Source organism: Prenolepis imparis, unplaced genomic scaffold (assembly GCF_030444845.1).
Source record: "Prenolepis imparis isolate NDT839.2.m4 unplaced genomic scaffold, iyPreImpa1.0 SCAF_6, whole genome shotgun sequence".
Lineage (NCBI taxonomy): Eukaryota > Metazoa > Arthropoda > Insecta > Hymenoptera > Formicidae > Prenolepis > Prenolepis imparis.
Window position 1 is genome coordinate 2,459,133 of NW_028141164.1, and position 15,044 is coordinate 2,474,176.

The window sequence follows — 15,044 nt, forward strand, 5'->3', positions numbered from 1 at the left end:
TAAATCATTCGGAGAGATTGCATTTTATTTCTACAAATATCGGAGCATTTCTAAAAGTGCGATTGTAATAAACAATCTCCGTGACGATGTATTTTTTTTCCCGATACGTCGTACCAGCGCATCGGATTGCAGGATGACGCGATCGTTAAATCATCTTTTGTGTCGCATACCGGGAATTACGCAACGACGACGCCCTCGGCGCATGAACATACGTATATGTACAAGAGCATACATATGCATCGGCATCGCGCGATGTATCTTTTTTCACCACCCAGTACGTGGGCCGCGCGTTCGTGTCGGTTCGGCGCGACTCGGCCGCGCTCGTGTGACATCGACGGGCAAATCAGATACAATCGATAGCGTGGAAAATCGCGGGGACGGAGAGGAGTCAGTCAGTCAGTCAGAGGAGGCCGCTGCCTCGCTACACTCGTGTCTCGCGTCCATCTGTCAGTCGTGTCCTCGTGCACTCGTACGTCGTGTCGCGTGTCCCTCGCGTGTTCTGTCATGTCATGAGTGCGTGTCCCGTCAACGTAGAGGAAACCCGATCGATCGATTCCCCCCGCGTTTATTGCGCTGGCTGCGAACATCGATGAATAAGATGCGCCTCGAAAATGTTGCAAGAGGGAGATGAAGCCCTGTACGAGATCGCGTCCGATCCGTAAGTGATACAGCGATAGTCGGCGATGTTATACGCGGTGCGCGGTTATTCTCTGTCGCGCGTAATCAATCACCCTGGAGGTTCACCCTCGCTCGAGTTTGTCACCCTTCTTATCTCACGTTCCATCACGCGCGCGCGTGATCTCCTAAAAATAACGCGCGTTCGTTCAAGGAGCTGTCCTGTCCCTCGTTGTAGTAAAGTGCGCTAATTATAGTCCTTTAAAGAGACGGGTAAAGGAACGGGAGGCATTTACTCCCGTGCGAGTATCGTAACGTGTCAAGGAGCGATAACAGGATTGTAAGAGGTTCACAGACCCCCCCCGAGATTTTTAGGTTAACCGATTTCGCTCCCCGCGAAGCTACGACGTTCGTTTTTATATAAATGTATAATACCTTCAAATATTTTGTAGAGATACTTTAGTTATTTATGTTATATTGATTCCTTTTCGATGTCGATTTTGGAAATTTTCAAGAAGAATTTCATAATTGACGAAATAACTTGATCGATAACTTATGTTGCGTTTAAGAAAGCAAAATTGAATCAAAACTTTCGATATCTATTTTAAATATTTGCTTTAAAATGAGCTCACATGTAGTCGGAATTATTAAGTGCAATTTGTTAGACTCTGTTGCTTTCATCTTTCTTTCCACAAAACCAAAGTATATATCTTATTTTTTTAAATGCGAGAAGCTCAGAACTGAGGACGAGTTTATCTACAATCATTAATTAAATTACTATCGTTACATTACTATTACTATAGAATTTAAGACGATAGCATGTCACATACATATAATTTATCATACAAATTGAAGACGAGTGAAATATTGCAGAAACTATCTTTCATCATCTTGATCTGTATTTTCCTAAAAGAATATTGAAATATTCTTTTCAGGAAGGGAGAAGAGATCCAAAAACTTAGTGTTATACAAAGTCTACCAAGTCTTTTAGCTACCGACACGCAATCATGTATGTCTCGAGTGGTACCTAAGATGCAGCAGTCTCTGGCTACTGCATCAACCGAGTTTCACATAGCAGCATCATCTACCTTTAAAACAATTTTAGAGCAAAAGCTTGTCAGCCATAATGTTTTCAGTCAGACATTCCTTCAAAGTATATTAAATTCTCTGGAGAGTCGTGATCCAGGTAAACATACATCTTAATTAACTAAAGTAACAATAATGAGAAGTAACAATAATAAGAATGCAAAATTTTTTAAAAATATTAACTATTATCTTTGTATTTTCATCTCACTCTAATTCACTTTGTACATATGTATGTTAAAGCTATCTGTCATGCATGGTTGGAAACCTTACTGGATGTGATAGAGTTACTGCCGGTAGAAGTCGTAAGAGCACAGGTTTGTAAAGACAATCTTTAGAAATTGATATATTCAATATTCTATTACAATCAGATAGATGAAAAGATCATATGTATTTTCAATTTATTTAGTGTATAAAATATATTTGTCGGCAAACAATTTTATAAAAAAAGTAATGTGTAAAAAAGTAGAATAAAATATAATTATGCAAATAGTTTGCAAATTGAAAATTAAGAAGGAAACATTGTACTGTAGCTTTTAATTGAAACATATTAAATTATTATCTAAATATGATAAAATAGCTTTTTTTTTTTATGGATATGTAACAAGTTGTTAGTAACAAAAATACTTATATACAGATTCTTCCATTGACTATAAGTAAAGGACAGTTGTCACAATCTGTCTACTCCAGGATAACATGCAGCAGATTATTAGGAAAGATTTGCACACGATTTGATTCTGCTATGTGAGTATATACATATATATATATATATTTATTCATATATTTTTTGTTATTCTATATACATAACTTTCATGATTGTAGTATGTATAATAAAAAATGTTTCCTAAAGTATCTACATAAATATTGTATTAATTATTCAAGTGTCATTAATTGAGTTAATTATATTCATTAGGCAATTACCTATTATTATATTTTTGTACTCTCTATAATATAAAATAAAGTGCTAGAAATTTACATTTTATTGTTTAAAAAATTTATAATTTATTGTTTGTGTGTATTTTATTTGATAAATAAGTCATTACTTAATCATAAAAATTGTTGATAGGATACAAAAGGAAGTTCTACCTACGGTACACTCTCTCTGTCAGGATGTAAATAGCGACGTGCGCGCTAATATTTGTTTGCAATTACGTTTCGTTGCGGAGGGCCTCGGTGCTGAATCTGTGAAACCTGCTTTACTACCGTCTCTAGTAGAATTAGCAAGTGACGAAGAAAGCAATGTAAGATATGCCTCTGTACAGACAATAGTGTATTTACTACCTCATCTTCAGGAAGGTGAGTTTTATACACGATATTTTAAAGAACTATTTTAGGATAACTTTGAAAGGATAAATTACATAGAAGGGAGAAATATCTCTTGACACAGTAAACAGCAAAAATTAATTCAAATACAAATTGTTTATAGATACAATAAAAAATATAATAGCACCGCTTGTTAAAAAGCTATGTGAAAATGCAGCTAAATCAGAAGATAATGTGATATGTATAATAGCTCAAGAATTTGGAAAGCTTGTACTTGGCCTAGAAAGTAAGAGAAATCATTTTTGTATTTATGTTGATGGCACATCATGTTAATAATATTTAAGCAGAAATTTAAAGTGATATATACTTAGTTATAATAAATATAATTTTAGAGTGTTTATCAATGTCAGAGAAAACATGGTTCTTAAAATACTTTCAACAACTTGCACAGATGGGAATACCATTACCGAAGAAAGAGAAGCCGCAATTTACATTTGTGAGTATCTATATTTTATAAATCAAGTATGGAATTTTCATTAAATGAATATATATAAAACAATTACAGTATATAATAGATTATATAATACTTAATTGAGTATATACTTTGTAAATATATATAGATTATAAATAAATGTATTTTTATAAATTATCTTCTGTATATATATATAAATTGATTGACATATTCTTTAATTGTAATATATTCATATTTTGTCTCAATTTTGTAGATTAGCAGCAGTCCTACACAAGATGAAAGATATGTCGAATGTAGAAAACATTGTGCATTTAATTTGCCTGCAATGTTTATTTTTATATCAAGCTCTTCAGAAGATGTGAATTCATTACTTACAACATTTGATGCATTAGCAAGTGATCATTATTATATGGTTCGGAAAACTGTTGCATGTGGAATTCATGAAGTAAGATTAAGTATGTTATGCTTATTAAATTATTATAACAATATGTATATATACAGTAAAGTAATAATTTATAGGTAGCGAGGATTTTAGGACCAAAGAGTGCACAGATAAGGGGAAATTTCACAAAATTATTGAATGATGATTCGGAGGAAGTACTTCAAGGCTTAATTCCTCATATAGGATTGACGTTGGAATATTTAGTCGAAAATCAAACTATTCGAACAGATAGAGTGGTAATTAAATTTTATAACACCGTTTGAACTCAAGATGATTCATTTATTTTAAGCTATTATCTATCGTAGGATTCTACTCTGATGGAAATAGGTAAAGCCTTGTTAAAGTGTGAAGCCAAAATCGCGAGTACACATAATTGGAGACTGGCATCGTTGATGCATGCGCAGCTAGAAATTTTGCCTAAATGTTTTCCCAGTGATTTTATATACTCGTACTTTGTGCCAATGGCTTTCTCCAGAATTTTACATGCAGTGAGTATATAACATTTCGTTCTTATTAAAGACATTATAGGTTTAATAAATAGTATTAATTCCAAAATTTCAGCGACCGATACCGGTACGTCTTGCTGCAGGAATACTTTTTCTTGTCCTTCTACGATACAACATGAAGCCTATACAAAAAGCGGAACTACGTAATAGAATCATTACAGATTTAGCCAATAATCTTGATTGTTATGTGAGAATGATGTTTGTCCGTATGATGATTGAAGCGCTGGAAATATTTTCTTCCGTTTATTTTAAGGAACATTTTTTCAATGTTGTATTAAGTCTGGCCGAAGATCCGGTAGCTAACATAAGAATGAAAGTAGTATCTTTACTGCCACAACTAAAGAGTCAGCTGTGGATACCAACTGATAAAAAATTACTGACATCGTTGGAGTCAATTGTAAGGCACTTGGTTAACAACGAAAAAGATAGAGACGTACTATTTATTTTAAAAAGCGTCACACAAACATTAGACGAAATGGATGTCAAGTATGAAGGCCAGAGTGTAAGTAATTTAACAAGTGTGTAAACTATATGATACATATATATATATTTTTTTTTAAATTTATTTTTGAATACAATTTTTTGCTTAGTTAACAACGAAGCTTACTAAACAAGACATAGAAGATGCCAAAAAGTTGGAAGAGGAAAAGAAATTGTCAGGTGTAGGTGTAGGAAAATCGACTGGAACTATAGTAAAGAAAGGTATTGATAAACATAATCTCTGCATAATTTTTTGTTTTTATTGCAGAATATATATTTTTACTTTTATTTAATATTTTCTATTCCACGTATAGTAACTAATAGACAATTTTTTTTTAATTTTTGAAGATGATTAAAATCTTATAAAGTAATAAAGATATTATTAATTATTAACCAGAAATAAATGTTTATGCCGAAGATTTATATATTGATAAGAATATGTAATATTTTTTTCAGGTTGGACAAGAACAGCAACTGATGGTTCTGCAAGAGGATTGTAAGTTCAAAATTTGAATATATTAATTTATTAAATCAGATAATAAAATAATATATCTTTATTTGTCAGAAATTATACTATTGCATATTATTATTTATTATTAAGCCTGTGTGTGTAATCTATGTTTCAGGCAATCAAAAGGTGAGCGTCCAGTGATGAACAATGAAGCATCATACGAAACAAAGTTGTTATTAATGAAATGTAAGCAACTTATATTATTTAATGATAACAGAAATTGAGAAGCGGAAATCCGTGTCCAAGTAATCCTGTCGTCTCTATTGCAAGCCCAAGCCATTTTTTAAAGTACAAATCTTTGTTTTGTGTTAACTATTAAAGAGAGCAATTAGGAATTTCAGTTAACGTTATTTAAAAATAAATGGAATAAGAAAAAAACATAACAAAAATAATCATAATATTTTTTTAACTCGTTTTAACTCAAATTTAATATTTTACAGATGGAGCTGCACCATCGCGTCAAACAGTCGAAAGCTTAAAAACAAGGTAAGCAAAATTTAATGTAAAAAACCATTCCAAAGCTATTACAAAATTAATGCATGTTTAAAAATAACATAATGTTATATACTCAAATTGAAAAAAATTACAATTATATACAACAAATTGTATAGATGGCTAAAAATTTATCTATTAACACTTCATTTATTATATAAATTATTCTTCACTAATATGTATATAAAAATTAGCATTCTATTAACGCCTCATAAAACAAAATTTAACTAAGTTATATTCGCTTTGTATGTTTAACAGAATTCTACTAACACAACCTTGGGAAAGAGTAGGATATTTCAATTCGCATACTAACACATCGCATCTTAACTTTGAGAACGAATCGTCTAATGATTATGTCGCGCAAAAGCTGCAATGTAACTGCTCCAAGTTAGCTGTATTCCAGGCTCTCTTGCAATTGCCGGATACGTGCGAGCAAGAATATAAGAGCAGCGACGTTTCCCAATGTGGTTCGTATTACGATACCGACGATGATCGTGCAAAGTTTCGAAAGCAGTCGATTCAAGCGAGCGAATATAACAACTCTTCCACCTCTGCTTCATCAAAACCTTTCCTCCTGTCGGTTGTAAGAGATGAAGATAATACGCAAGAGTCGCAGCAGCATTCCCTACTAACGGGGCGGGATTACTCGCGTGAATTTCCTAATACTAACATCGGCGACAAGGACAGAACGCCGAACTTTGCCGGTCTGAGAGCACTGACGGACGCGGCTCACTATAACTCCTGTTGGGCTTTTAGCTCCATGCCGGAAATCCCCTTGATGCAGTCGGACGATGAATTCTTAGTGGACGCCGGCATCAGGATACCCGCGCAATTCTCCGCTTCCACGTCGAGCGTATCTAAAATCCCGCACTTGCAAGATTTTATCGCCACGAGGAGACGACCGAACAACAGCACGGTTCGACCTAGACGGAGCAGCGTGAATTTCGACAAGGCTCAAGAGCCCAAGTTCAAGAGACATTCTTCTGTTGAATACGAAGATTGCATGAAACATAGAACGAGTGAAAACGATGACCCGTCGATGAGAAGCGCGCCAACTTCGATAGACTACGAAGAAGGTTTGCAGCAGCGTAACATGAAGAAAAATCTCAGTGATCGTCAGCTGTCTAAGATTAAAAGGTATTCCGCGCCGTATGGAAGAGCTAGATTTGGATGGGACGCTGGCCAAGAGAGATCTCTGGACGAAAAATTTAAGAGAAATTCCTTGATACTTGATAAGGACAATTCAAGATTCGTCAGCTCCAAGTGCGTGCCAGATCGCACGAAACGTCATTCCACGAACTTTAGCTTGAGGCTACCCGACTCTAAAGAGACGAAGCAAAACGTGAAACGTCACAGTCTAGAGGATCATACAACGGTACGTCGAGCTATAAAAGGATACTTCTCGACGTTGGATGTGAACCATAATCAAGGTCTTAGCAAAATCCCCTTGAGAAATGTCTGCTCTCGTAGCAGAACCGCGCCCGCTACTAGAGCGTCCAGCCCTGTACTCGTGGAATCGCGATTGAGATTCGACATCGAGAACTGTGATGACATTCGAAGTTCTACTACTAGCGACAGACATTTAAATAGATTTAGCTCGAGCGACGAGGAGGTCGACAAATTATGTAGGATGCTGTTACATTCTCAAACAGAGAATGTAATGGCACAGAGTAGCGCAAGTGGAACACCAAGAAGTAGAGGAAGGTATCCTATTCATTTGTTAATGAAGAAATTATAAAACGTATTATTTTTTTTTCTGTTATCTCTATCTCTTATATCTTATATAATTTCTATATAACTCTTCCATGACTGCATTTAACTATTATATGTTTATTTTCATATGCAGATTTTCAAATTTATTTAAAACAGGGCTAATTGATTGGCGGATAATACATAGCAGCTTTGAAGTTTCTTTGCAAAATTTATAATTGAAATAATATATTTTATTTCACATGATTAATTTTTCAGCACCACAAACGTACAACGTTGTTGCAAGTAAGCGGATAAGATTCTCATAATATTGAATGTCCGAATTGTAAGCCATGATGTTATTTACGGTATTAATATACATTTTTATTTATTTTTAAAACTGTAATGTACACATACCGTTGTATACTACCATTCTTTCAAATCTAAAATCACATATCTTAATGTAGAATATCATCGATGATTCTGATTCTGAAATAAGAGATTCCAAGAGAAATCACAGATCTTATAAATAATAAAATTATCTGGAAAGTTATGGCCATATAAAAATTATTTTGAGAATGTGTACAAACTTGAATTGCATATGTTGGCATTAATGAACTTTAGTTTGCAATGTATAATAATTTCATATATGTATTAATTATATTAGTACATATTTATTATTGTCATTGTTTCTAATTTACATGCTCTAAACAGGGTATATTTTTATAATTCATCGAGTAACTATAATTTTTCTGCATTGTGCCTTTTCTACGCATTAGTTTGCATTATTCATTTAACATAATGCAGGTATCTGTATATAAATTCTCATTTTATTCTCAATTTACGTAACGGAATATTTTCTATCCGATTAATAATATTTAGAATCATATTAAGAAGATTCTCTTAATTAAAAAGTCTCAATATTTTATCTAGTATTTTTAGCTTGAAATTTTATGTGCATAATTATACAAGTAACTTTGTGAAATGTTGATTGGCGATAAGAAATGCGTTTTAAGAATGTTTAGGCTTAATATAAAATTAATTGCCCGTGCAATGGCCCTATGTACTTATAGGAGATAAAGTAATATTGATTTTTGTTAGTATTTTTTATTATTTGCCGAATCAAATTATGAAGAGAAAAACATGCACGCTTATTTCGAGAAAGACTGCTTTTTAGATTCTACGATTTAAAATTATAGATAAAAAAGTCAAAGCGGAAGATATTTCATTTATATATATATTTTACTTGAAAGATACATATTTAATAATATTGGCCTCTAACACACTAAGACTATAATTTCCAATTGCTAATAGTATTAAAAATGGTTGTTATTAAGAAAATGAGTTATTCTAGATTTTAGGATAAAATATTACTAAATGAAAATATTAGATTTACTCTAATAGCGAGCGCTAGAATCTAGTCTGCATAGATATAATCTACGAAAGATCTGGAAAGATATAGTCATGATTTGAGAAGAAATAATTCGTTATTTTTGTTTAGTTTACACTTATATGTTACCAGATATATTTATATATAATCTGAACCTATGTGTTTAGTTCAATTTGTAGATCTCAAATTATGACTATATTTTCCCAATACAACACATATTGTATACATTCAGAGCGTCCCATTAACGGTGGTGAATATTTTTGGAACGATGCAAAATATATCATTTTTCTGCTTTTCAAATGTATGGTTTGTCGGAATCCTTTTTAAGAATTGAGACAAGGTTTACATTAATACATATTTTCGAGTTTTCACACTGATATTTTTTTAAGTTATAATTTTTTTGTATAAGATTTTCTGTACACAAATATTTCGGGCACAAATTATTGTGATTTTAATGAGATTTTAAATAGATAAATCTTTGCATTTTAATTTTAATTACACACATGTTGCATTTCCACCAAGAAAAACATCTTACATGACAGAAAAGATTCCATTAAACCATAAGTTTAGAAAAGAAGAAAATCTACTTTGCATTTTTATAAAAATGTATAAACTTCTGATATTTTAATTGAAGTCTCTTATAAGGAAGAGACATATGTGCATCTAGAGCATAATAGATCATTTAAATAATTGTTTTTAATTTTCTTGCTGCTATAGTGTTGCCTGTTTTATTGCTATATATATAAGTTAAGTTTAAAGAAATATAAAATGCGATTTGTCCTAATTAAAAAAGTAAAAAAAATTAAGTAAGTTATAAAAAAGAAAAAACTTTAGGTTTTATAAGATATACATAAATTCGATATTGAATATCTTAATAAGTCTTAATTGAGCTTTTAAATATAATTGGTCGAAAAACATTTGTAAGCCAAAGAGGATTGTTAATATAATACTTGTTAACGAGGTACAAAGTTTCGAAGGCATTATATACTTATTGTATATACAAAATATCTTTCAAAAGATGTATAGACGGCTATATTATTATTGAATTCATTTTTTACGTTAAAAATTTATAAACTTAATTAATTTCTTATTAATTGAGATAATTATTTTTTTTTTAACATTAAAGGAATTATGCTCTGTGTGATTATGTTCTGAATGTATAAAAGATTACATTTTTATTTTTTTTTAAATTTGATTTTTTCAAGCAAATTAATTTAAATTAAGAATTTTTTAATTTATATATTGCAATATTTAAAATTAAAAGAATATTTTAAACTTTGTGGTTTAAACTATTTTACATTAAAGATTTGACATCATAATTTTTTTAAAGAAATGGATAGTCTTATTTTTCTATCTTTTTAAATATATTTTGTATATATTGTGCTTGTGTGTGTATGTGTACATATATATACATATATGCACATTATATTACTTTATTAAACTTTACAGTATGCAAGTGCCATTGAATTTATTAAAAATGTTTAGCACATGAAGCATTCTCAAAACGTACTGTAGAAAAATATAGATTGAAAAGTTTCCATTGCGCATATTTGATTATGTTAGTATTTTATTACATAATATATCATATAGCATAGTGATCAAAGTTTATATATATTTACAATAAGGTTTGGCAACGACTTAACTATATGCGATTTAATTTGTATTATATGTCAGATTATCGTATGATAATTTTTTCAATGTTTCTTTCGCGTACAAATATCTACAGATGCAAAATTGTTAGCTACATACAAACAAAAACCAGGCTTTGCAACGAACTCCCGTAAAAGTGTCGAAAATCTAAAGAGAACATTTTATTTCTCTGAGATAAATATTATGAGATGATATTAATTTGATATTACATATACAACACACATACATATGTACCATGTAAACATTACAACTCTTACAAATTATTTTGATAATATATAATATTTTTTGGCACAACTAAGTAGTAACGGCTTATAGCTCAGTTAAGTTTATAGATAATAGAAGATACAAACGACATGAGATGACGACGATTACATAGAACACCAATATTATTAAAGCGCGTGTATATTCTCACATGTTTAAGATATAAAAATTTTTTTTAAATCTAATTTCTGTACTCCAAATTCTCATTATAATCTATTTTTATGCAAGTGAATTCACTGTTTTAGAAAATTTTCATATATGAGAAATTTACAAATTAGCAAAATATTGATATAAATTATATATTCACATAAGGAGAGAGAGAGAGAGAGAGAGAGAGAAAAAGCAACGACAAAGACTTGTTGTATGGAGATGAAAAACAAGTTAGCTCGATCGAAGATTATACTTGAATAGTAAAAAGGATCAAAATGTGTGTATAGAGATGATGCGATTTTGTCTTTAATCTGCTTAAAAGTACTGCTATTTATTTTTGTACAGATATATGAAATTATAAATTAACTTTTGCGCTAGAAAGTAAATAGAGATATAATTATATATATATTTGTATAGCAAAAGTTTACGCATTGTTATATTGTTTCTGTATATGGAGGAGAGTGATATATTAAGAGAATGTAACACATGTTATTCGTTATATATATATATTTTTTTTTTATTTTACATCTTTTTGTCTTTATTAATGAACTTATACTTTTTCTGCGAGATTGCGTGACTTTCTTCTAATTAATTCGTGTAAATTGTCTTATTTAAAGCGTTATGTATTCTGCATTAGAAAAGAAGTAAACTGTGATGACAAAAAAGCTTATTGAATAAAAAAAAAAAAAAAAGAAAATATTCAAGTTATACTAACGAATGTACATATGGAATCGAATATATTTGTGAAACAATATTTTTATTACTCATATTACTCCTATAAAAAATAAGAAATATTCGTAATTGTATTTTTGTGAAGTATATCTGTAATAAAAATATAGTTAAATGCGAAAAATAAAGAATGGAGCTATGGATTATTAACAATTGTCAACATTAATTGTGAACATGCTTTAATATGTTACATGCTATATCATTAATAAACCAAAAAGAAGTCTTGTTGAATATTTGATTTATAAAACTTCTATTTACATAGTTATACATTTTACTTTATAAAATATACCAGAATATTACAAGCGCGCGTTATAATATTATTTAATAATATATAAACTTTTAAAAAATCATAAGTGGATTTGGATTGGGAAAGTAACAAAAACACAAAGGTGTTTTTCAAATTCTTTATTTTTTCTACTTTCTTAGTAAATCAATGACTTCAGCTACTACGGACTGTGTATGAGTTATAATTTATTTTTATGGCGCACTATAATAATTTAATCAATTTCCTTCATCTTTCTACTTATCCTCTTATGATTACAAAAATTCGAAGTAAATAATTTTATCGTTTTCATGAAATGCATTCTAAAATCTGATATTTAAGCTCCGTTATTACTTATATTATTATATTTTACTCTTCTTACGATCTTGCGGGATGGCCTAGAGAGAGTGTGACAATTTCATTATATTAATTTCAGAAAATAAAGAAGGTCTTTATATACTTTTCAATCTCTCAGTAACAGAGTTAAAGTCATCTGAAAGCGCGTTTTAGAATACTGTGCCTGTTTTACATACTATAGATGTTATTTGTTTGTAAATTATACAAAAAGTGTATATAAATAGCAATTAATAATTTTTTCAAAGAAATTGATTTGTTTCTCAAAACAAATTTATCAGTATAAATTATTATGCTTTTAATGCATTTAAATCGATAAGTGAACTTAGTAATGCATAATTATATTATTTTATGTATGTAAAAAAAACTCGTTAAGTTTATAAATCAAATATATGCGTGAAAAATTATTGATAATTTATTTTGAGAATAAAATTTTGCGTGTGCTATATATTAGTATACACTTTTTTTTTTAAGTCTGTAGAGAGGAAAAGCATTATTTTTTGTGTGACGGACGACTTCTCTCTTAATTTATGTAAAATTTTTCTAAATATCGTATTTCTTTTTTTCGTTACTGACGTACAAATAGTCGCAGTGCGAAAGCGCCAGCACTTTGACAATTCCTTCACGTTGTTACAACATGAAGAGAATTTTATTTATTCAATTATTTCATATAACAGATTGTCAAAGGAAATAGATTTTCTTTTTCGGACATGTGATTCTATTATCTCTAATGAATGTCGCACTTTTCTAATTATAAGTACATATTACTGTACACGCTAAATAAGACCAGTTAATATAACTGATGACTTCAGAGATGACTTTTATCAGATATGAAAAGAGCTATATCAATGATGCAATTTGGAATAATTTATTCAATGGATCATTAACTGTGCATTTCTCAAATATATCTATTTTCACATCCGATAGAACAAGAAGGACAAAAGGTAGCCAGACTTAATTTCTGGTATTTACGTAATAAATATAAAGCAGTGTGTGACATGATTGGTAAATAATGAAATTAAAAATATGATGAAATCTGTATCACCGATAGTTTCGAAAATATATACTCCTAAATCGGATTTTAAAAATAGTATATCCTAATGTATTATAAAATGTACTCACAGAATATAAACGGAATCGCTATTATTTAAATATAAAAGTATTTGGAGACACATATTTTGAGCGCATTTCATCGTGATAAGTGTTATGTACAATTGAAATTCGCTTTTGCGACATCATTCTCGAATCACAAAAAATAAAAGATTTTAATATATACTAAGGCTACACCAAAACTATGTACATCGATTATGAATAGAGCACTGGTAATACCCTTCGAAAACTTACTTCTAGTTAATATGTATAATATATGTATATTCATTTTTTTTATTAATCAATGTATATCATTAGTAAATTCTTAGATATGGTTTCTCGTAGCTTAAAAGTTAGCACATGTATTCTAAATATACTTTATAAATATATTCGACACACATTTATTCTCTCATAAAATAACTACGAATAATTCTCGAAAGATGAAGACTAACAATAAGTAGTAAAAATGTTGCGTTTTAATATTAAGTTGTGAGTGAAATGGTACTGTAATAATAGTGAACAAAACTATAAAAATTCGTTCAAGAATGGATACATGATACTTATTTATCATTTAATCTGTTCTTACTACAGTACGTTTGGCCTTGAAGTTAATACATATCGAGTTAAAAAATACGATTAAATTTCTCATATATATATTAAAGAATATTTGGTCCATAATTTTACCAAACTAGAAGACAATTCGAAGAATGAAATAAATCAGTGGACATGTGCTTAAGTTTTAGGCTATGCATAATATTATAATTCCTTTGCAGTAAAAATATATCATGACTACAATATATCGTACTCGATTCTTGACTAGCATGTGTTTATACGAATGACTTTCTACTTCACACACGATATCAAAAATTGAAAAAAGTTATCTGATAATTAGATTGAATAATATATAATTTTTAACTTATCTCATATATCTCTACAGATTTTTTGTGTCGGTGCAAGTTCGACATAAAAAATATGTGGAAAAATTAACAAAAACAAGAAAAAATAGTCACTCAATAGATTTACATACGCAAGAAAATTTCGCATTTTCACATTCTCGTGCTCAGATGCATACAATTTTGCCTTCGTTATCGCATACGTGTAATATGTGTGCGCACACGCAAATATGCAGATCATGGGGTATAATGACGGCTTTATCTTATGAATAAATTTTTTGAAGATATTACAATCTATGAATTTGAGGCCGTGAAATCCAGATAAAGAGGAAATTAAATATTATTTCGTGTACTATATTATACCTGCGTAAAATATCTAAACGATATATATATACGCAAACTTTGTCGCGAAATTCAATGTTCATCTTCGTATCACTTTCTATAAATCGTTTTGTATACAATATTTCATTAAGGCTGCTACTGTCTATTTAATGTAAGCTATTGATATAGTTACTATACACTTTAAGCAAGACCAAAAGAATATGTTTGCATGTATTGGTGTTACAGATGATACTGCATATCTTTCTTGGGGAATGCTTAGTTAGGCAGAAGAAATAAACGCTTTACAAAAGATTGATTTCAGTTCCGCTTAGATCTGTACATGTAAATTATACATTTTAGCGCTGCGGAGATATTCCCTACTACTTGTTACA

At 30.2% G+C, this 15,044-nt stretch overlaps 1 protein-coding gene across 3 annotated transcripts; it reads left to right on the forward strand.

The window, feature by feature from the left end:
- The first annotated feature begins 363 nt into the window (after positions 1-363).
- On the forward strand, positions 364-11,724 carry LOC145937282 (serine/threonine-protein phosphatase 4 regulatory subunit 4). Of its 3 annotated transcripts, none has more exons than XM_083040241.1 (16): positions 364-658; positions 1,529-1,801; positions 1,942-2,015; positions 2,336-2,442; positions 2,765-2,994; positions 3,125-3,247; positions 3,354-3,457; positions 3,687-3,878; positions 3,953-4,111; positions 4,181-4,363; positions 4,437-4,883; positions 4,972-5,083; positions 5,318-5,357; positions 5,488-5,558; positions 5,813-5,858; positions 6,123-11,724. In XM_083040241.1, exons 2-16 carry the CDS (start codon positions 1,627-1,629, stop codon positions 7,600-7,602), a joined length of 3,543 nt encoding a protein of 1,180 aa, XP_082896367.1. In that variant the 5' UTR covers positions 364-658; positions 1,529-1,626; the 3' UTR covers positions 7,603-11,724. The 3 variants fall into 3 exon arrangements, with proteins under 3 accessions (XP_082896367.1, XP_082896366.1, XP_082896368.1); XM_083040240.1 differs by having other exon boundaries at positions 1,551-1,801; XM_083040242.1 differs by having other exon boundaries at positions 366-658; positions 1,551-1,801; positions 6,621-11,724.
- The last annotated feature ends 3,320 nt before the right edge of the window (positions 11,725-15,044 follow it).

Coding starts and splice junctions, on each gene's coding strand:
- LOC145937282 (XM_083040240.1), top strand. CDS start 612: ATGTTGCAAGAGGGAGATGAAGCCCTGTACGAGATCGCGTCCGATCC. Junction 3,458..3,686: donor AGAAGCCGCAATTTACATTT/GTGAGTATCTAT, acceptor TCAATTTTGTAG/ATTAGCAGCAGTCCTACACA. Junction 4,884..4,971: donor TCAAGTATGAAGGCCAGAGT/GTAAGTAATTTA, acceptor TTTTTTGCTTAG/TTAACAACGAAGCTTACTAA.